Consider the following 21,433-nt stretch of genomic DNA (forward strand, 5'->3'; position numbering starts at 1 on the left):
ACATAAGGTGACGGCCTGGCAGCTTTTGGGTGGTGAGATCCTCAGAGAAGACACTGAAATAGAGTGTCTAAGGTCAGGTTTTGCTGATGTGTGACATGAGTAGGGTGAAATAAAATGAAGAGATGAAGTCCTATGTTCTCTGGTGGGAGAATGATCAGGTGTGGCCAAGGGGGGCACTGGAAGGAAAAAACAGGAAAGAGAAGGTTCACAGGCCTGTCTTTTTCCACCAATCCTGTGTCCTTTTTGCAGGAGGAGGTGGGGAAAGAGGGCTTGGCCATGTCCAGTGGTGTTCAGAGGCTTTTCTGACTTTATACTCAGTTCTGACCCCAGCAGTGCTTGGGACCATGTATGTATGGGGATTATTGAACAAGGGTCAGCTGCATGCAAGGCAAGTGCCTTACCCTTGTAGTATCTTTCTGATTTCCCAGTGCTATTTTTGTTTTGTTTAGTTTTTGGGTCACACCCGGCAGCGCTCAGGGATTACTCCTGGCTGTACGCTCAGAAATCGCTCCTGGCAGGCTCAGGGGACCATATGGGATGCCGGGATTCGAACCACCATCCTTCTGCATGCAAGGCAAAAGCCCTACCTCCATGCTATCTCTCCAGCCCCTATGTTGTTGTTTTTTTAATTTTGGCCCACACCCAGTGGTGCTTAGGAGCACTCCAGCTCTGTTCACCAGTCATCGCTCCTGGTGAACTCAGGGGACCCTGCCAGGAATAGAATTCAAGTCGATTGCATGCAAGACAAATGTCCTACCCACTGTACTATCTCTCTGGCCCCCTTTTTCAGTGCTTATTGATGCCCATAATATTACCTACCAAATTAATCAAGAATACTGAGGCTGGAGTGATAGCACTTAGGATAGGGCATTTACCTTGCACACAGTCAACCTGGTTTCCATCCCTAGCTTCCCATATGTTCTCCAGAGCTTGCCCAGAGTGATTTTTTTTTGTTTTTGTTTTTGTTTTTGGGCCACACCGGCAATGCTCAGGGGTTACTCCTGGCTGTCTGCTCAGAAATAGCTCCTGGCAGGCACGGGAGACCATATGGGACACCAGGATTCGAACCAACCACCTTTGGTCCTGGATCGGCTGCTTGCAAGGCAAACGCAGCTGTGCTATCTCTCCGGGCCCGCCCAGAGTGATTTTGAACACAGAGCACTGCTGGGTGTGACCCACCCCAACCCCCAGAAAAAAAAAAAAAAAAAGAATACTGTGCTTCAGGTCTGGAGCAATAGTACTGCTGGTAGGTCACTTGCCTTACACATGGCTGACCCAGCTTTGAGCCCTGACACTGGCACCCCCTCTGCTCCCCTGAGCTCAGAGCCAGGAGTAAGCTCTGAGCACATCTGGGTGTGGTGTCCTCCCAAAATGCCATGCTTCTAGATAACAGAAGAAACCCGTATTTCCTGCACTGGCCTGTTTCTTCTGTGTTTCTAGCCTCTTTGGGCTGATTTGATTCACCTCGAGTCTGCTGCAGCAGCTTTCCTCAAATGTTCTTTTGGACATACTGGCTATTGGAGTATATTTGAGAGTGAGAATGAAGTGTTTATTGATACAGGGGTGCTACTGGTCTGCTTATAATAGGATTTCCAGAGATCTCATTTCTTCAATGAAGAGTTCACTAGTTTGTGGCTGGAGAGATAACACAATAGTCTGAGCACATGCTTTGCAAGCAGGAGGCCCAGCTTTAATTCCTGGCACCTCTGCGTATGTCTAAAACAAGCCAAGTCCCCCAATTTCCAGCTAGGAGACTAGGGTTTCATTGGACCAGTTTTTAATGTCAACCCCATTACTTTACCCTTAGGCCAGTCTACTATAGCTACAACTCAGGTTCAAATTCTTTTTGTTTGTTTTTGGGTTACATCCCAGCAATGCTTAGTGGTTAGTCCTGGCTCTGAACACAGAACTTACTCCTGGTAGGCTTGGGGACCATATAGGATGCTGGGGATTGAACCTGGGTTGGACACATGCAAGGCAAACACACCCTATTCACTGTGCTATCATTCTGGTTCTGGCCTGAGGATTTATTAATTACCTTGCTTCTTGTTTGAGGGCCATACTGGACTGTATTCAGGGGCTCCTTCTAGCTCTTTGCTTTGGCTCTTCCTCTAGCTCTCTGACCATGTACTGCTGGGATTCAAACCAGGGTTGGCCTTGTGGAACAGGTACCTTCATCCCTCTACAGCTTCTCTGGTGCCTTAGATTCTGAGTATTCCAACCAGCCATTCTGTGCTCAGGGCTGAGTTTTACTCCCATCCTGCTGCTCCCACTACTACTACCTGAATGTTTAGCACCTTTTATTGGTGCTAGTAAATGATCTGCTTGCTGATCCCTGGGATCCCCCAAGAACTGGGGTTCTGGGGCCAAAGCAGTGGCATAAGTGGTAGGGCATTTGTTTTGCATGCACTAACCTAGGATGGTTAGTGCCCCATATAGTCCCCCAAGCCAGGAGCAATTTCTGAGTGCATACCCAGGAGTAACCCCTGATTGTCACTGGGTGTGGCCCCAAAATAAAAACAAACAAAAAATCCCAAAGAACTGAGGTATACTCTGCTTTCCCAAGTCACTTGAATTGCCTCAGCCATTTTCCATGTTCTAGAGATGTGTTGAAATATCCCATCTGCTGACATTTCTGTACTCTTTATTCTTGTGGGTTTTAAATATTTTATTATCTTTATGATACTTACAGATTTACCACTTGGGCACTCTTCATTCCTTTGTATTGATCCGAGTTTCTATTTGGTATCATTTTCCTTCTACCTGAATAATTTCCTTTAACATTTCTCGCATAAGTGCTAAGTTCTTTTACCTTTTGTTTGTCCTAAGAGTCTCTGCTTCTTCTTCATGGTTGAAGGATGTTTTCATTGGGTATAGAATTCTAGATAAACAGACTTCATCTCTCTAGGGACTAGACAGATAGTACAGGGATTGATACATCTGTCTTGCATGCAGCTGACTCCAGTTTCATCCCTGGCATTTCACATTCCATTGCATTGTTCTCTCTCTCTCTCTCTCTCTCTCTCTCTCTCTCTCTCTCTCTCTCTCTCTCTCTCTCTCTCTCTCTCTCCCTCTCTCTCCCTCTCTCTCCCTTTCTCTCCCTCTCTCCCTCTTGATTTTGGGCCAAACACAGCAGTGCTCAGGGACTGCTCCTGGTTCTGTGCTCAGGAATCACTCCTGGCAGGCTTAGGGGACCATATGGGATGCTGGGGATCAAACCCCAGTCTGCCACATGCAAAGCAAACTACCTGTTTGCTATAATGCTGTTCTGGCCCCACATATTTTGTTTCTAGCATGCAGTGTTTCTGATGAGGAACTATTTCCAGTATCAGTACTTTCTATGTATTTTAGGGGTTGGTTTTGGGTCACACTCAGCAGTGCTTAGAGATTATTCCTGGCTCTGTGCTTAGGAGTCACTCCTGATGGTACTCAAGGGATCCTGTGGTGCTAGAGATAAAACTAGTGCTCACTAGCGTGGAAGGCAAATGTGCTTGCCCCTGTTCTATCTCTTCTACCCCACTTTCTATATGTTTTCCCATACATCATATTTCATTTCTCAGAATACTACTAAGATTTTAACTTTTTTTGTTTTTGTTTTTGTTTTTTTGGCCACACCCAGTGATGCTCAGGGGTTACTCCTGGCTATGAGCTCAGAAACCGCTCCTGAGGGCCGGAGAGATAGCATGGAGGTAAGGCATTTGGCTTGCATGCTGAAGGACAGTGGTTCGAATCCCAGCATCCCATATGGCCCCCCGAGCCTGCCAGGAGCAATTTCTGAGCTTAGGCAGGGGTCTCAAACTCATGGCCCATGGGCCGCAAGTGGCCCTCTGTACAACATTTTGTGGCCCTGCCCTAGAGGAATCTTTTTTTGTTTTGTTTTGTTTTAGTTGTTTGGGTCACACCCCCCAATGTTCAAGGCTTACTACTGACTTTGCACTCAAGGATCACCCCAACTTTGCCTCCTGCGGCTCACAGGTAAATTGAGTTTGAGATCCCTGGTGTAGAGCCAGAAGTAACCCTGAGCACTGCCGGGTGTGACCCAAAAACAACAACAACAACAAAAGAAATCACTTCTGGCTTGGGAGACCATATGGGATGCTGGGGGATTGAACCTCGACTGTCCTAGGCTAGCACCGGCAAGGTAATGCCTTACAGCTCTGTACCACCGCTTCGGCCCCTTAGATTTTAACTTTATTGTTGATATTTAGCTTGTGATTACAATGGGCCTTGGTGTAGTACTCTTTTTTGGATGGGTATTGGGTTTTGGAGTCTCACCTGGTAATATTCAGGGATTATTCCTTACTCTGTGCTGAAGAATCATACTTGGTGGGTTCCGGGGACCATGTAGGATGCCTGGGATTGAACCTGGGTTGGCTGCATGCAAGGCAAGCACTTTACCTTCTTTGCTATCTCTCCTGCCCCTATTTGTAATTTTTTTATACTTAGGATTCAATGAGTTCCTTGATTCTGTGAATTTATTATTGTATTAGTTCCAAAAATAAGTTGTCACTTGGGGCTGGAGCAATAGTACAACAGGTGGGATGCTTGCTTTGCACTTGGCCAACCTTGGTTCAATTCTTAAGTGTAAAGCTAGGAGTAAGCCCTGGGCTCAGCTGAGTGAGATAACCCCCCCCCCAAAAAAAAATTATCACAAACTAGGTGGGTTAAAACAACAAAATAGGGGTCAGTGGTGCTGGAGCAATGGCACAGCAAATAGGGTTTGCCTTGCACACAGCAGATCGAGTTTGATCCCCTGAGTCCCATATGATCCAATGAGCCTGCCAGGAGCAATTTCTGAGTGAAGAGCAAGGAGCAATCTCTGAGCACTGTTGGGTGTGGTTCAAAAAACAAACAAAAAATATTTCCTCCCCTAGGCAAGACCAGAACAATAGTACAGAAGGTAGGGCACTTGCTTTGCACATGGCCAACGTGGGTTCAATCCCCATCACATTGATTAAGCAGAGCCAGGAGTAAACCCTGAGTCCTACTAGGAATGTTCCCTGAGCACAGAGCTAGGAGTAATCCTCCCCTCAAAAATTAAAAATAAAAAAGAATATTCTTGAGCCTGGAGTGAGCAGGTTGGGCATTTGCTTTGTATGTGGCGGACCTGGATTCTATCCCCAGCACCCCTGAGCACAACCAGGAGTAATTCCTGAGTGCAGAGCCAGGAGTCGACCACTAAGCATTGCTGGTGTGACCCCTCTCAAATAAAATAATATTTGTCACAGCTGGAGAAACTATAATCCAAACCCATTAGAGCCCATTCCCTATAAGTCAAGGTTCTATGGAGAATCTTTGCTCTTCAAGCTCTTCCAGCTCTTCCAGAAGCTGATGGATCTAGGCCTTCCTTGGTTAGAGCCCCCCAGCTCTCCAAAACCCCCATCTTCACAGACTACTTCCCTCTGTGTCTTAAAAAGGCTTGTTATCAGATTGAAGACCTGCTTGCATTATTCCAGGCTACTCCTCCTGATCGCACCCCCTATGGTCCTTAGTTTAATTACTTCTGCAGACGTTTTTTTCAAGTAAGGTCATATTCACAGGTTCTATATATATATGGAGGTAGATATATTTTTGGAAAAGTTTAGCATTCAACCTATTGCAGTGTTTCCTCTCTCTTTCCTTCATTTTTATTTCTTAAATTTTATTTTTATTAAAACACTCTGATTTACAAATTTTTTAAAATACAGTTGTTTCAGTCAGATAATGTTCTAACATCAATCCCACCACTAGTGTGACCTTCCGTCCACCAGTGTCCCCAGTTTCCCTCCCACACCACAACCTGTTTCCTTAGCAGACACAAGCAAATTCACTTTATATTTCTTTTTTTTTTTTTTTTTTTTGTGGTTTTTGGGTCACACCCGGCAGTGCTCAGGGGTTATTCCTGGCTCCAGGCTCAGAAATTGCTCCTGGCAGGCACGGGAGGACCATACGGGACGCCGGGATTCGAACTGATGACCTCCTGCATGAGAGGCAAACACCTTACCTCCATGCTATCTCTCCGGCCCCCACTTTATATTTCTTGCTCCAACAAAATTTAGTAAGAGCAAAGAGAGAGTGAGAGAAGTAGAATGTCTGTCACAAATACATCAGGGGGTTGGGGAGGAGAAATAAGGGGGCATTGGAGGTGACAATGTTGCACTGGTGAAGGGAGGTGATTTTTTTTTTTTTTTTTTAGTTTTTGGGTCACACCCAGCGGTGCTCAGGGGTTACTCCTGGCTATCTGCTCAGAAATAGCTCCTGGCAGGCATGGGGGATCATATGGGACACCGGGATTCAAACCAACCACCTTTAGTCCTGGATCGGCTGCTTTGCTGTGCTATCTCTCTGGGCCCAGAGGTGATTTTTTTTAAACATTTATTTAGGTTTTGGGGCCACACCCAGAGGCACTCAGGGATTACTCCTGGTTCTGCTCTCAGAAATAGCTCCTGGAAGGCTCAGGGAACCATGTGGGATGTCAGGGAATCAAACCCTGGTCCGTCCCAAGTAGGCAATGTGCAAGACAAACATCCTACCTGCTGTGCTATTGCTCCAGAACCCCGAGGTGGCATTCTTTTTTTTGGGGTGGGGTCACACCGGCGGCGCTCAGGGGTTACTCCTGGCTCTATGCTCAGAAATCGCTCCTGGCAGGCTCGGGGGGAACTTATGAGATGCTGGGATTCAAATCACTGACCTTCTGTATGCAAGGCAAATGCCCTACTTCCATGCTATCTCTCTGGCCCCTTTTTTATGATTGAAAGCCAACTACAAATATGTTTGTAATTAAACTGGAGAGATAGCACAGCAGTAGGGTATTTGCCTTGAATGCAGCCAACCCAGGACTGATGGTAGTTGGAATCCCAGCATCCCATATGATACCCCATGTTTCCCAGGAGCAATTTCTGAGTGCAGAGCCAGGAGTAACCCCTGAGAGTCGCTGGGTGTGACCTCAAAACCAAAACCAAAGCCAAACTAAACAAAATATGTTTGTGATCATGGTGCTTAAATAAAGATATTACTTAAAAAATAAACATATCAAGAAGAAATTCAGAATAGGTCTATAGAAGTTCAGCGTTTTGGGGCCAGAGAGATAGCACAGCAGTAGCGCGTTTGCCTTGCAAGCGCTGACCTAGGACCAATGGTGGTTTGAATCCCAGAATCCCATATGGTCCCCCATGCCTGCCAGGAGTGATTTCTGAGCAAAGAGCCAGGAGTAACCCCTGAGCATCACTGGGTGTGGCCCAAAACCTCCCCCCCCCCCAAAAAAAAAAGAAGTTCAGCGTTTTGGGGCCAGAGCAATAGCACAATTGTAGGGCATTTGCCTTGCATATGGCTGATCTAGGATGGACCCGGGTTCAATTCCTGGCATCCCATATGGTCTCCCGAGCCTGCCAGGGTTGATTTCGGAGCACAGAGCCAGGAGTAATCTCTGATTGCTGCCTCCCCCTCCACACACACATACACAAAAGAAGTTCAGCTTTTTTTGTGTGTGATTTTGTTTTGTTTTGTTTTTCTAGGGCCCACACACAGTGACGCTCCAGGGTTACTCCTGGCTATGTGTTCAGAAATCGCTCCTGGCTTGGGGGACCATATGGGATACCAGGGGATTGAACTGCAGTCTGTCCTTGGCTAGCACCAACAAGGCAGACACCTTATCTCACCACGCCACTGCTCCAGCTCCTGAGATTTTTTGTTTTGTTTTTGGGCAATACTTGGCAATACTCAGGGGTTTCTCCTGGCTTTATGCTCAGGAATTAGTCCTGGCAATGCTCGGGGGGACCATATGGGATGCAGGGAATTGAACCCAGGTTAGTCGCATGCAAGGTAAACACCCTATTTGCTGTAATATCAATCTCTGGTGTTCAGAAGTACAGTGCTTTATTTTTAGAAAGTGTCCCTATTTGTTATGATATTTAGGTGGTTCAAATTTTGTCAGAGGGAGGCCCTCAAATTGTCTCTTGTCCTTTTGACATGTGCCTTCACTTAATAATTTAATTTTTAATTAAAGAACTATGCTTACCAAGTTGTTGATAGTTAAGTTTTAGACATACAATATTACACCAATCCTACCACTAGTGTCAACTTTCTTGCACAAGTGTCCCTGTACACACACACACACACACACACACACACACACACACACACGCACGCACGCACACACATGGGCTGTAGTGCTTGCACATTTATTTGTGGTGCTTGCAGTGCTCTTCCATTCAACTGTAGTTCTTGTAGACGCAGGGGTCCTTTTTAAACAGGGGGCCAGTTCACTGTCCTTCAGACCATTGGAGGGTCTGACTATAGTAAAAACAAAACTCATGAACGAATTCTTATGCACACTGCATATATCTTATTTTGCAATGAAGAAACAAAACAGATACAAATACAATATGTGGCCCGCAGGCCATAGCTTGAGGACCACTGTGAGGATCAGCCTCCTTTAGTTGTAGCACTGGCACGTTCTGGCTGTGCCTGCCACTGGGCCATAGTCACAGTGGTGCTCACAGGCATTTGCCTTTCTGGGTCATGGTGCTCAGATTCTTCAGTGCAGTTTTCACCAATGGCCACACCTCTTTACTTAGTGCTCACTTGGGCCGAACTAAAGTGCAGAACTCAGTTGTGTGCACCCTAACGCCACCCTAAACCAAACCCTAGCCCTTACCTAAACCTAGCCTTAACCCTAACTCTGCTACCCTAAGCCTCATCCTAACCCTAACCCTAAAACAAATAACAACAACAATAAAAAAAAAACCAATGAATCATTTCTGGAGCTGGAACACAGTCACCAGTGGTGCAAGTGTTGTGCTCAGAATGTGATAGTATGGGGGATCAAATGTAGTTTGTTTGTTTGTTTCTTGGTTGCACCTGGCAGTGCTCATGGCAATGCTTAGAGAAACATACAGGATGCCAGGAATCAGACCGAGGTCAGCCACATGCAAGGCAAACACCACCTGCTGTACTCTCTCTCTGGTCCAGGCACTGAAATTGTGACTTTGTGCTCAGATCTTCAGGAGCTCTAAGCTGTTAAGTTATCCACAATGCCACCCACCCCCTCCCCTACAGTATTTGTATGTTTAGTTTTTTGGCCATATCCTGCGGTGCTCAATGCTTACTTCTGACTCTGCATTCAGGGATCACTCCTGGAGAGGCTAAGCGAACCATATGTGGTGCCTGGGATCAAACCACCCTGGTTGGCTCCATGCAGGACAAGAGCCTACCTACAGTACTATTGCTTCAACAACACTTCCACCACCTCACAACAGTACTTTAAAATCAAATTTGGGAAATTTTGGTTATTATTCCTATATGGGAGTCCAATTGTTCTCCTCTTTAGCTTATCATTTGGACACTTAATTGACTATATTCAAATGCTTGGTAGCCTCTTGCAGATTACTGAGGTTCTTTAAAAGTTGTTGAATCTGTTTATTTGTCTGCATATCAATTTGGGTAATTTTATAATTATGTTTCAAGTTCATCGATTTTTAAAAATTCTGTAGTGTCTAGGAGCCGGCAGGAGATAGTGGAACAGTTAGCATACTTGTTAGGTCAACTCAGTTTTAGTTCCTAGTACCACATAGTTTCTTGAGCATTTTGAAAACAGGCCTGGAGTCTCCAAACACTGCTGGAACAGTGGCCCAGGTAATCTCTGGCCCTGAGGGTCTGAGCAGTCTTGGATGCTCAGGCCCTTATGTTAGACTGCAGGTCTGGCTGACTGAGAATCCATCGTGGACCCCACTCCCCCAGACCCCTAAGCACCCCTTGGGAGCCCTTTGCCCCACCAAAATTATTATTCTTTTTTTTTTTTTTTTTTTTTTTTGGTTTTTGGGTCACACCCGGCAGTGCTCAGGGGTTATTCCTGGCTCCAGACTCAGAAATTGCTCCTGGCAGGCACGGGGGACCATATGGGACGCCGGGATTCGAACCGATGACCTCCTGCATGAAAGGCAAACACCTTACCTCCATGCTATCTCTCCGGCCCCTATTATTCTTTTTTTTACCAAAATTATTTTTGTAGTGTCTATATATAAGATAATACCTAGCTAAAACCCTAAACAAAGGTGTTCCCCCAATTTCTCTTCCTGGTTACCTCTTCCTTTGATATAGAAAGCCCATCTGAGGGCCCAGAGAGATAGCACAGCGGCGTTTGCCTTGCAAGCAGCCGATCCAGGACCAAAGGTGGTTGGTTCGAATCCCGGTGTCCCATATGGTCCCCCATGCCTGCCAGGAGTAACCCCTGAGCAACACTGGGTGTGACCCCCCCCCAAAAAAAAAGAAAGCCCATCTGAATTACAGGACCTTCCCCCACTCTGGTGGATTTGGTTCTAGATAATTTTTTTTTTTTTTTTTTTTTTTTTTTTTTTTTTTTTGGTTTTTGGGCCACACCCTGTGACGCTCAGGGGTTACTCCTGGCTATGCGCTCAGAAGTTGCTCCTGGCTTCTTGGGGGACCATATGGGACGCCGGGGGATCGAACCGCGGTCCGTCCTAGGCTAGCGCAGGAAAGGCAGGCACCTTACCTCCAGCGCCACCGCCCGGCCCCGGTTCTAGATAATTAAGAGAGAGCAGTGCTGGCTTTTGGGGAGTGAAGAGAGAGCACATGGCAGAGAGAGTCCATGAGGCAAAAAGGAGGCTGACTTTGATGCATCTGTCCTGACTGGCTTGGTATTATTTCTCCGTCGCTACTCTGGTTCATCAGACCTGTCCTGGGGTGTTCTCACCAACTCACGGATGTTTTAATTTTACATCTATATAGTTAATTTCATCCAGTTAGGTTTTCATTTTAAATATCATATATTTTTGGCATTGGGGACATATTCTCAGAGTGTATACACTCAGCAGCGTGTATACTCAGCCCACCTGTCTCTCTGGCCCCAATTATTAATACTTGTTATTTCCAGTGTTTCCATTATGATTTTTTTCTTTAGAGGTTTTGTGTGTGTGTGTGTGTGTGTTGTTTGTTTGTTTTGTTTTTGGATCACACCTGGCAGTACTCAGGAGTTACTCCTGGCTCTGTGCTCAGAAATTGTCCCTGGCTGGCTTGGGGGAACGTATGGGTTGCCAGGAATCGAACCAAGGTTCTTTGGGGTTGGGTCCTTTGTGTGCAAGGCAAATGTCCTACCATTGTGCTACCACTCCAGCCCTTTTCGTTAGGTTTTGAGCCTATTGAAATGCTCATCTTCATAATTTCTGAATATACTCAGATAAATTCTTTCCCCCTGGATTATAGATTGTTATATTTCTGCTGGTTTTGATAAGTATCGTTCTGCACATGTGAAATTTAGTACTCAACAGAGACTCAAAGATCTCATACCTGGGACCGGGAAGGTGGCGCTAGAGGTAAGGTGTCTGTCTTGCAAGCGCTAGCCAAGGAAGGACTGTGGTTCGATCCCCCGGTGTCCCATATGGTCCTCCCAAACCAGGGGCGATTTCTGAGCACATAGCCAGGAGTGAACCCTGAGCATCAAACGGGTGTGGCCCAAAAACCAAAAAAAAAATTTTTTTTCATACCTATTTCTGGAGCCTTTTTTCTTTATTGCTGTGCCAGGGAGCAAACCCAAGTATCATTTATGGAAGACATGCACTTTACCCTGAGCCATAGCCCCGGCCCAGTTTCTGGAACTTTTGCAGAATGTGGCTCATTCCTTTCCAAATCTTCCTTGTAATTTTGAGCTACCAGGCACCCCCACCCCCTAGCATCTGTCTGGCTCTTGTCTCCTTGGTGACATTCATGCTCTGCTGAGTTCCCTGTTGTGCAGCCTGGGGTGGAGTGCCTAACCTTTTTACCAGAGAAATGCACCACAGATGAGCATTGCCTGAAACACCCTGCATCCCACATACATTTGACTGTGGGGTGAGAGGCCGTGAAATAAGGAGATTTCTGCAAGCTAGCCTTGAATATAGAAGAAAGTCTTTGTTTAGAGACTTATGTCCCTGCTGTTATGAGTGCAGGAGAAAGTCATCTAGGTCAACAACCTGTCTAGGCTAATAGTGCCACAAGCATTGCAATCGCTATCTTTACATACTTCCGATTTAATGATGCCATGGGCACTGCTAGGCTATCTTTAGATGCTTCCTGATTTAATGATGCCTTGGGCATTGTAACTGCTATCTTTGCATACCATCCAAATCAATGATGCCTTGTACCTTGGGACTGTTGTCTCTGCATACCATTGTGTTGCTGTAATGCCTAAACTGTATTACCCACATTCTGTTTCCTGTCTAAGGTTTACACTTAAAAGCCTTGTCCCTACCTTTAATAAATGAAGCCTATTGCTCTGACAATACTTCCCTGTGAGTGGCCTGTGGCTCAGTCTTCCCTCTCTTTCCTTGAGGCCACGGACTGGAAGAAACGCTTACCCACCCTTGCATCGGCCTCATTGGGGGGCCTGGTGCCAGAACCTTATATTTGAGTTCATTTTTGGTCCTTGTACATTCAGAAACTTTCAAATACTGCCAAATTCTTTGTGATCCCACATTCCAGAGGGGACCATGACCCAGAGTTTCATTAGGTTAAGTCTAGTGTTTCTGAGCCTATTTCCATTTTCAGCCTCATTTTCTTCCTATGGCTTCTAGTTATGACTGACTACTTGTTAGCCTCCTTGTTTTGTGCTGTGCCCCTCCAGCCCCTTGGTCTACCCTAGTTCCTTTGGACTGTCCTAGAGACTCACAGGGAGCCCTTTGGCCTCTGGCTTAAGAATGACAGGTCTGGGGCCCGGAGAGATAGCACAGTGGCGTTTGCCTTGCAAGCAGCCGATCCAGGACCAAAGGTGGTTGATTCGAATCCCGGTGTCCCATATGGTCCCCCGTGCCTGCCAGGAGCTATTTCTGAGCAGACAGCCAGGAGTCACCCCTGAGCACTGCCGGGTGTGGCCCAAAACAAAAACAAACAAACAAACAAAAAAAAAAGAATGACAGGTCTGGAACAGTTTTTAGCCTTTTTATACCTGCAGATTCATATCTTGGTGAGCACCTGTCAGCAGGCAGAGTTAGTCCCAGCTGTGGGGCTGAGGAGCAAGTATAGAGGTACAATATGCTATATGCCAACCCAGCTCTATCCACATCACTTGTGTCCCCCCAGCACTGTCCAGCATGACCCCTGAGCCCTAAAGATGTGGCCCTAGCCCCAATCCCTGCTGTGGTAGCTTGGTGGGTTCCTCCTTCATACCTGTGATTGAAACACACCTGTGTGGGGAGAGGGTTGGTTCCTCTGGTTAGAAATTAGCCATGAGGGGGCATGCGAGGTGGCACTAGAGGTAAGGTGTCTGCCTTGCAAGTGCTAGCCAAGGAAGGACCGAGGTTCGATCCCCTGGCTTCCCATATGGTTCCCCCAAGCCAGTGGCAATTTCCTGTAACCCCTGAGCATCAAACAGATGTGGCCCCCAAAACCAAAAAAAAGAAAAGAAAAGAAAAGAAATTAGCCATGAGTGTCCACCTTTCTTGTTCCTCATCCTTCAAAGGTTGCAATCAAGCCACCTTGCAGTCTCATCTGAAAGCAATTTTTCTCATGGACTTTTTTTTTTGGGGGGGGGGGGACATGTGACTTCCTAGTGTTGCTCAGGAACCATATGTAATGTGAGGGAATGATTTCAAATTGGTATCACAGAGAGGAGTTTTGTGTCTGTAGTCAGTTCTCTGTATTAATGAGAGAATCCATAGACTTCTGGAGTAGATTTAAGTATTTTATGCTCAATATCCATGTTTCTGTCAGCCAAGAAAAATCTCATATGATCATACTCTTCATGAGTAACAGTAGGGTTTAGTTTTAAAATATTAATGCATGCTGCCCCACTTGCATGGGACATGGGTTGGGAATTGTTTCATGGACTTATTCTTTCAAGTGTTACTGCAACTGCTCTGCGATCTGTCAGCATCTGCATGGATGGTCTTTCCTGAGGGACAACTTAGAGCTCTGGGATAGATCTTGAATCAGGCTCCATCCTTGGCCAACAGCTCCTCCACATATCCCTTCTGCATCAGTGTACACTCACAGGAGCACTTTGGGCCTCGGAAGGGTGGCAGCAGTCAGGGGATGAACTGGTCCAGAAAGAAGGGTCTCCCCTTGTTCCTTCATGCCTTGTCCTGCAGTCTTTTGCATCTTGCAACCCAGCCTATTGTGTCTGTCTTCTCTGCTGCTTTGGAAAGGGTTGGCAAGGCCAGCAGCCAGATGGTTGCCGCCTGTGCAGAGGCTGCTGGGCTCAGATCGCTGCCTCCGTGCTGACCAGGGCTGAACCTTCCCCTCCTTTTCCAGGTGGACATCGAACAGCTAGATCCCCGTGGCCGGACCCCCCTGCACCTCGCCACCACACTGGGACACCTGGAGTGTGCTCGGGTGCTCCTGGCACACGGCGCAGACGTGGGCAGGGAAAATCGCAGCGGCTGGACAGGTGGGCACCCCTGCTCACCCGGCCTCACTGCCAGGGCTAGCATCTTTAATTCACCTCTGGCTGGCTGAAGGGAGCCTGAGGCAGAGCCCCTCCTTGTGACACTGCCCCTCCCCACCAGTGCTCCAGGAAGCTGTGAGCACCCGGGACCTGGAACTGGTGCAGCTGGTACTGCGGTACCGGGACTACCAGCGGGTAGTGAAGCGGCTAGCTGGGATCCCCGTACTCCTGGAGAAGCTGCGCAAGGTGAGTGCCAGTTCTGCATGCCCACCCCATCTTGGGGCCCCATCCCAGGGCAGCCTTTCATGGTCTCCTTTTCATCCCCCAGGCCCAGGACTTCTACGTGGAGATGAAGTGGGAATTCACTAGCTGGGGTAAGGGGGGCCAAGTGGGCACTCTCCCAGCCTGGGGTGGTTGTCCCCATCCCCATACCTCTCCTATGGCTGCCTCTCATTTTCTTGTGCTCACTCAGGCACCCCCACCTGCCACAGATGCTGTCTTTCCCCATGACTTGGCCTCTTTGTAGCCATTTGTTTATTATCTGTCACCACTTCTAGAAGATTTGTTCCAAAAGGGGAGGGAGGCAATTGTATCGTGCCAGGTTGTATCCCCACTGACTGGCATTGCTCCTGGTCATTATATATAGTTGTATGATTGGATGAGAATTGATGAATCAGTTAATAATTGGTTGGTTCTTGGAATCAGAGAGATGGCATGGAGGTAGGGTGTTTGCCTTGCATGCAGAAGGATGGTGATTCGAATACCGGTATCCCATATGGTCCCTGAGCCTGCCAGGAGTGATTTCTTTTTTTTTTTTTTTTGGTTTTTGGGTCACACCTGGCGGTGCTCAGGGGTTACTCCTGGCTGTCTGCTCAGAAATAGCTCCTGGCAGGCATGGGGGACCATATGGGACACCGGGATTCGAACCAACCACCTTAGGTCTTGGATTGGCTGCTTGCAAGGCAAACACCACTGTGCTATCTCTCCGGGCCCAGGAGTGATTTCTGAGCGTAGAGTCAGGAGTAACCCCTGAGTGCAGCTGGGTGTGACCCCCCCCCCAAAAAAAAAAACACAAAAAAAGTTGGTTAGTTCTAGGGACTGGATGACCAAATCACCCAGGACCCTGATTTCATCATTCATGTGTGAATGACTCTACTCTGACATACATAGGTGGAGGGCAGGAAGAGGGGCCGCCCTCCTGTCAGTCCCCTTACTCTTTCCTGGCTATATCACTGAATCCAACCCCTGTGCCCTGAGGGGTGGCCCAGACACATCGAAGGCCTTCCTTCCACCTAGTGCCCCTGGTCTCCAAGATCTGCCCCAGTGACACCTACAAAGTGTGGAAGAGTGGGCAGAACCTGCGGGTGGATACCACGCTACTGGGCTTTGACCATATGACTTGGCAGCGAGGGAACCGCAGCTTCATCTTCAGGGGCCAAGGTCAGGCAGGCAGGAGGTGGGGCAGGGCAGGGAGACAGTCCCCTGATCCCCCTGGCACCCCTAACTCTCATGCTATCCCATGACTGGCAGACACAAGCGCTGTGGTCATGGAGATTGACCATGACCGCCGAGTGGTGTACACTGAGACCCTGGCCCTCGCCGGCCAGGACCGCGAGCTGCTGTTGGCTGCTGCCCAGCCCACAGAAGAGCAGGTGCTGAGCCGGCTCACGGCGCCCGTGGTCACCACACAGCTCGACACCAAGAACATCTCCTTTGAGAGGTGAGGGGGCAGGGCCTTGGCAGCCTGGAACTCGTCCATTGGGGTGACCACTCACCTCCGCCACTCTGCTTCTATCAGGAATAAGACAGGCATCCTGGGCTGGCGAAGCGAGAAGACGGAGATGGTGAATGGGTACGAAGCCAAGGTAAGCCCACAGGTGCTAGATGCTACCCTTGCCCTCCACAGTCTGGGAGGTTCCTGAGCTCTTGTTCAGTGCATTCACAGGGGCAGCAGCTGATGGGGTCAGCAGAGTATAGAAAATTTACTCCCTGCTCACATGTCAGGTACATCTCAGCCTAGTCACTGCATGTGTTGCATATCTGCATGGAACACACAGATGTACAGCTGTGTAAATCACATACTTGTTTGACCCTCACAGCATTCTCAAGAAGGCTCTGTCAGTTTAGGGTTATAGTTGTTTATTGGCCCCTTCCTTTTCATAGCATCCCAGGTAATAGTCACAACTCTATGAAGCTGGGATTATTGGCCCATTTTATAAAGAGGAAATGGAAGCTTGCAGTGGTTAAATGGACAGGATCACACAGTTCAGAGGGCAAAGTTGAGGTCCAGACCTGTGATGTCTGACCTGAGACTCAGGTTTTTACCCTGAAGAATGTGTTGGTCACTCTTGTACTCCCATATTGTGGGACCATGTGGTGTTGTGAAAGGGGGACTAACAAATGCTTCAGAGTTCTGTATTGTTGCCTCCTCCAGGAGACACTCCTGGTTGTAGATATCCTTAGGGATATCTCTGCTTTCTATTTCAAAGTCCTATGCTTCTCCCACCAAACCATGTCACATACTATATTCTGACCATTCATTTTATCTCTTGAGCCTAAAGAGGGCAGGGATCATGTTTAGGCTGGTTCCCTTGTGATCTCCAGTGCCTACTTCAGTGCCTCTCACACAAAAGGCACCTCATAAGAGCTTAGTTGAGAAAATAATTTTATAGATTTACTTGCCCCAGGATGATGAGATGGCACAACAGAGTCCTCAAGCTCTCCCTTTGTTGTGGGTAGAGTGGAGAAACATTGTTGGGGCAGGGAGCAGCAGTACCAGGTCTGACTTTAAGCCTGGTCCTCCTCTGTACTAGGTCTATGGGGCATCCAATGTGGAACTCATTACCCGGACCCGCACAGAACATCTTTCAGAACAGCACAAGGGCAAGGTCAAAGGTAATGAAGAAAAGGCAGATGGGAGGAGGCTCCAGCTCCCAGCTGAGTGTCTATGAGTGCTAATGCTGTCTCTGACATCCTAGCAGAAGCTTGGGAAATTTATCCAGGCAAATGGATTTCAGTTCAATGCCAAGTGATAGGGAGTACTGCTAAGAAGATGGGAATCTTTTGGGCTCCTTGGGAAGGAATTTCTGTACTCTCTTAGGGGAGGAGGGTAGTGTTAGTTTTGAAGTATAGGTATATAGTATAGGCCTATCCCTGCCTCACTGTGCTTCTGGATATCATCCATGACTCTGGGTGTTAGTCTGCCTTAAGTGCAAAGATGAAATTTCTAGGGACCTGAGCGATAACACAGTGGTAGAGCGTTTACCTTGCATACAGTTGACCCATGCATGAGTTCAATCCCCAGCATTCCATATGGTCCCCCAAAGCCAGGAGCAATTTCTGAGTTCAGAGCCAGGAGTAACCCCTGAGCATCACTGGATGTGGCCCAAAAAAACAAGAAAAGAAAAAAAATTTTCTACTTTACCTCATGGGGGAAATGAAGTCCTTTATAGAAAATCCCTAGGCTGGAGTAATATTGCGGGAGCAGGGGTTGAAGGAAAAGACCCACTTGCTCACCAACGGCAGGTTATTTTTTCTCCAGTACCATCAACCTGGATAGTGACTCAGGATTTTCTCCTAAGCCTTGGCCTATTTTTATTCAGCTGTGCTTTGAATGGCTGCCCCCAAACTCTGCTCCCCAGACCTCTGTCCCTTCTGATGAAGGTGATGGGCATAGACATAGGTGTTTTGCTCCAGGTACCAGCCACTTCCCTCCTCCACCCCCCAGCTCTTGGGTGCTGTCCTTGAGGCCTTGTTTTCTTAGATGTCCTATCTCTTTCAGGCTGTAAGACACCTCTGCAGTCTTTCCTGGGAATTGCTGAGCAGCATGGGGGCCCCCAAAATGGGGTGAGTGTGTGTGTCAGGGGGACCTCTTGTGCAGAGGGGTGTGGACGTGGTTCAGGAGGAGGCCCAGGAGGCAACCTGCTTGGCATGCCCCGTGGTCTTCCTTCCCACCTGCCACAGACTGCGACTGCCATACAGTGGCAGTGGGAAAGCTTGGGCTCGTGAGACCACATGGCTGTCCTGGTGTCTGAGCCCCTCCCATGTGGTACAGACCCTGATCACTCAGACTCTGAGCCAGGCCAACCCCACTGCCATCACCGCAGAGGAATACTTCAACCCCAACTTTGAGCTTGGCAACCGGGACATGGGCCGCCCCATGGAACTGACCACCAAGACCCAGAAGTGAGGTCCCCGCTGGTGCCAGGAGGGCAGCTGGGAAGCGGCAATGCTGGGGTTGGCGGGGTTGCCACGCATCCTACAGAGTTCCTCACCCTTTGGGTTCTGGGGGGGGGCACAGGTTCAAGGCCAAGCTGTGGCTGTGTGAGGAGCACCCCCTGTCCCTGTGTGAGCAGGTGGCCCCCATCATTGACCTCATGGCGGTCAGCAATGCCCTGTTTGCCAAGCTCCGGGACTTCATCACCCTGCGCCTGCCTCCCGGCTTCCCAGTCAAGATTGGTGAGAACCCTTCACCAATGAGACTGGACGGGGATTGGGGTTTAGGAAGGTCGGGGTTCAGATGAGAGGGGTGGGTGGAGGCCACTGATGGTTTCTCTGACCCTTAGAAATCCCGATCTTCCATATCCTCAACGCCCGCATCACCTTCGGAAACCTCAACGGCTGCGACGAGCCGGTACCCTCGGTGCGGGGCAGCCCCAGCAGTGAGACCCCTTCCCCGGGCAGCGACTCCTCCAGCGTCAGCAGTTCCAGTTCCACCAGTGAGCGCCCTCCCGGCCCTCCCAGGGTGTAGGAGGTCCCCGGGGACAGACAGGATGGGCCAGGGCTGGCCTCCATCCTGACCTCCTGGTATGTTCCTGGCGCCCTCAGCCTCCTGCCGGGGCTGCGAGATCTCCCCTGCCTTGTTCGAGGCGCCCCGCGGCTACAGTATGCTCGGCGGCCAGCGGGGTGCCGGAAGCCGGGAGGAGGACGACGACCTGCTGCAGTTCGCCATCCAGCAGAGCCTGCTCGAGGCGGGCAGCGAGTATGACCAGGTGCTGCCCGTGGTGGGAGGGAGCAAACTGGCGGGGACAGACTGCACAGGGAGGCAGCGACGCCCCAGAACTCACGGGACCCCCAATTCCACCTCTAGGTGACCATCTGGGAGGCACTGACCAATAGCAAGCCGGGGACGCATCCCATGTCCTACGACAGTCGGCGACAGGACAGGTCAGTGCGGGCCAGGTCCGGCTCCCGCTTGTCCCGCGGTGCTTGTTCACCGGGGCCCGAAGGAGCGGGAGGGGTTGGGGCTCACCAGGGCCCCTCCAGCCCATGTCCTGGTAGATGAGTGGGCAGGTGAGCGGGCGAGCGTCCCTTTACTAGCTTGCAGAGTGATGGGTCCGGATGATGGGTCCAGAGGCACAACGTCTCCAGGCCGCCTCTCCGGGCCCGGTGCATCAGGAGAGGAGCTTGGTTGAGCTGGGGGCGGCCAGGGAGGGTGGAGGTCCCCCCCCCAGACCCCGACTGCTGCGCCCCTGGGCCTCCATCCACGCTGTCTCCCGGCCCCGCTTATGGGCAGGTGCGCCTGGGAGCCCTCGACGTATGTTCCCCGCCCCCAGGAGCGCGCCGGCCACGCCGCAGCGCCGGCCCGACTCCCCGACGACGCGGGCCGCCGCCCCCAGCCCACGGCGCAGCCCGGGGCCCGGCGCGCGCGTTTTCCGGAGCTACGACGAGCAGCTGCGGCTGGCCATGGCGCTGTCGGCGCAGGAGCAGGAGCGGCGTCGGCGGCGCGCGCGCCTGGAGGAGGAGGAGCTGGAGCGCATCCTGCGGCTCTCCCTGACCGAGCAGTAGCACCCCCTTCGCCCCGGGGCCTGGGGAGCCCCGGCCGTTGCGCCCTGGCCCTCCGAGCGGCCGCTGGAGACTGGAGCCGCCGCCTCTGGGCCCGAGGGGAGCCTCGCGCAACGGATGCCGAGGGCCCGGGCACGGCGCGGGGGTACCTCTCGGGGCCGGGGCCCTGGAGGCAGCTGCCCCGGCCCTGTCCCCCTGCTTTGCGGCACCCTGACCCCCATCCCTTTTGCCGGGGCTCAGACCTGCCCCAGCGTGGAGCCAGGCGGTCCTGAGCGGCGGAGCCTGGTCCTCGGTCGGCTCCTTTCCGCTCCTTCGCCCGGCCAGGACACTGCCCACGAAGCCTTTGCATCTCGCTCTTCGCCCCGGGAAGCGGCTGAGCTCCCGCGGTGCTGTGTGGCTGCTTAGTCCCAGACACAAACCAGCACGGCCAGGGCCCAGCCCTCCCCCACCCCGGCATTTCAGCGTCAAGTGCACTTAGCGGGGTGCCCGGCGCCCCCAGCTCCCACGCCCCTCCCGGGTCTCAGGGTGGTCCCAGCTGCTGCCTGGGAGGCCAGAGTTGGTGCCCCCGCCCCTCCCAGGCACGTTCCTGCGACGGGGGTGGGAGGGGGCGACCGCGCTGGTCTAGCCCCCCAGCCTGGGCAAGGCCTGGCACCTTCGTGGAATCGAAGCAGCCAGGGGGTAAGCACCGGACCCTCCGCGACTGGGCACAAAGGGGTCGCCCAGGCCCTGGCACTCCCCCCCTTCCCACCAGCTGCTGCTATAGCCCTCTGTGGTTGTGCGCCCCACTTGCCCCAAGGGGCTGACTGTAAACCCTTCATCCAATGGTGCTAACCCCCGGCTCCTCTCACCCGCCCCTCGAGAAGCACAGGTCCTGCCAGGGCAGGCACCCACCGCACACTCTAGTCCGAGGCCTCCTGGCTCAGCCAGAGGAGAGACGGAAGGGACACGACAGGGAAGGAAGAAGAGATCAAAGAGAAAGAACCTAACCCTAGCCCTACCCCCCTCCCCCGAGGCCGGGGCACCAGACCGATTCTGAGGCACAAATAAAAGAGGCTTCGAACCTGAGGCTTGGCCTACCTGGCTTTACTGGGGAAGGATGCCCACCTGCGGGCTGCGTGGGGAGCGCCTTGAGCGCCCCCGAGGGAAGGTGCGGCCTGGGCACTTAGGAACGAGCACTTGGTAAGGAGCACTTGCGGGTCTGGCTTGCCTCCGGGGGCTGGGGACGGGGGTTTGAACCTCCGTCCTCGCGCCAGTTCTCGCCTTAGTGGTCCAGCTGGGGTGCTGCGGGGAAGCCGC

At 50.6% G+C, this 21,433-nt stretch overlaps 1 protein-coding gene across 2 annotated transcripts in view; it reads left to right on the forward strand.

Moving 5' to 3' along the window:
• ANKRD13B (ankyrin repeat domain 13B) overlaps positions 1-21,202 on the forward strand; it is a 30,115-nt gene extending 8,913 nt beyond the window's left edge. Inside the window, exons 2-15 of one of the 2 annotated variants that reach the window (XM_049771644.1) lie at positions 14,221-14,356; positions 14,475-14,599; positions 14,682-14,727; positions 15,650-15,793; positions 15,884-16,073; positions 16,152-16,218; positions 17,167-17,248; positions 18,135-18,199; positions 18,408-18,538; positions 18,654-18,811; positions 18,919-19,071; positions 19,181-19,344; positions 19,443-19,519; positions 19,909-21,202. In XM_049771644.1, the coding sequence (XP_049627601.1) occupies positions 14,221-14,356; positions 14,475-14,599; positions 14,682-14,727; positions 15,650-15,793; positions 15,884-16,073; positions 16,152-16,218; positions 17,167-17,248; positions 18,135-18,199; positions 18,408-18,538; positions 18,654-18,811; positions 18,919-19,071; positions 19,181-19,344; positions 19,443-19,519; positions 19,909-20,140 (1,770 nt within the window). In that variant the 3' untranslated portion in view covers positions 20,141-21,202. Of the gene's footprint in view, positions 1-14,220; positions 14,357-14,474; positions 14,600-14,681; positions 14,728-15,649; positions 15,794-15,883; positions 16,074-16,151; positions 16,219-17,166; positions 17,249-18,134; positions 18,200-18,407; positions 18,539-18,653; positions 18,812-18,918; positions 19,072-19,180; positions 19,345-19,442; positions 19,528-19,908 lie in introns of those variants that run through there. The other variant, XM_049771653.1, reaches the window with a different exon arrangement.
• Positions 21,203-21,433: the final 231 nt, after the last annotated feature.

This window comes from Suncus etruscus, chromosome 1, assembly GCF_024139225.1.
Source record: "Suncus etruscus isolate mSunEtr1 chromosome 1, mSunEtr1.pri.cur, whole genome shotgun sequence".
NCBI classification, from domain to species: domain Eukaryota; kingdom Metazoa; phylum Chordata; class Mammalia; order Eulipotyphla; family Soricidae; genus Suncus; species Suncus etruscus.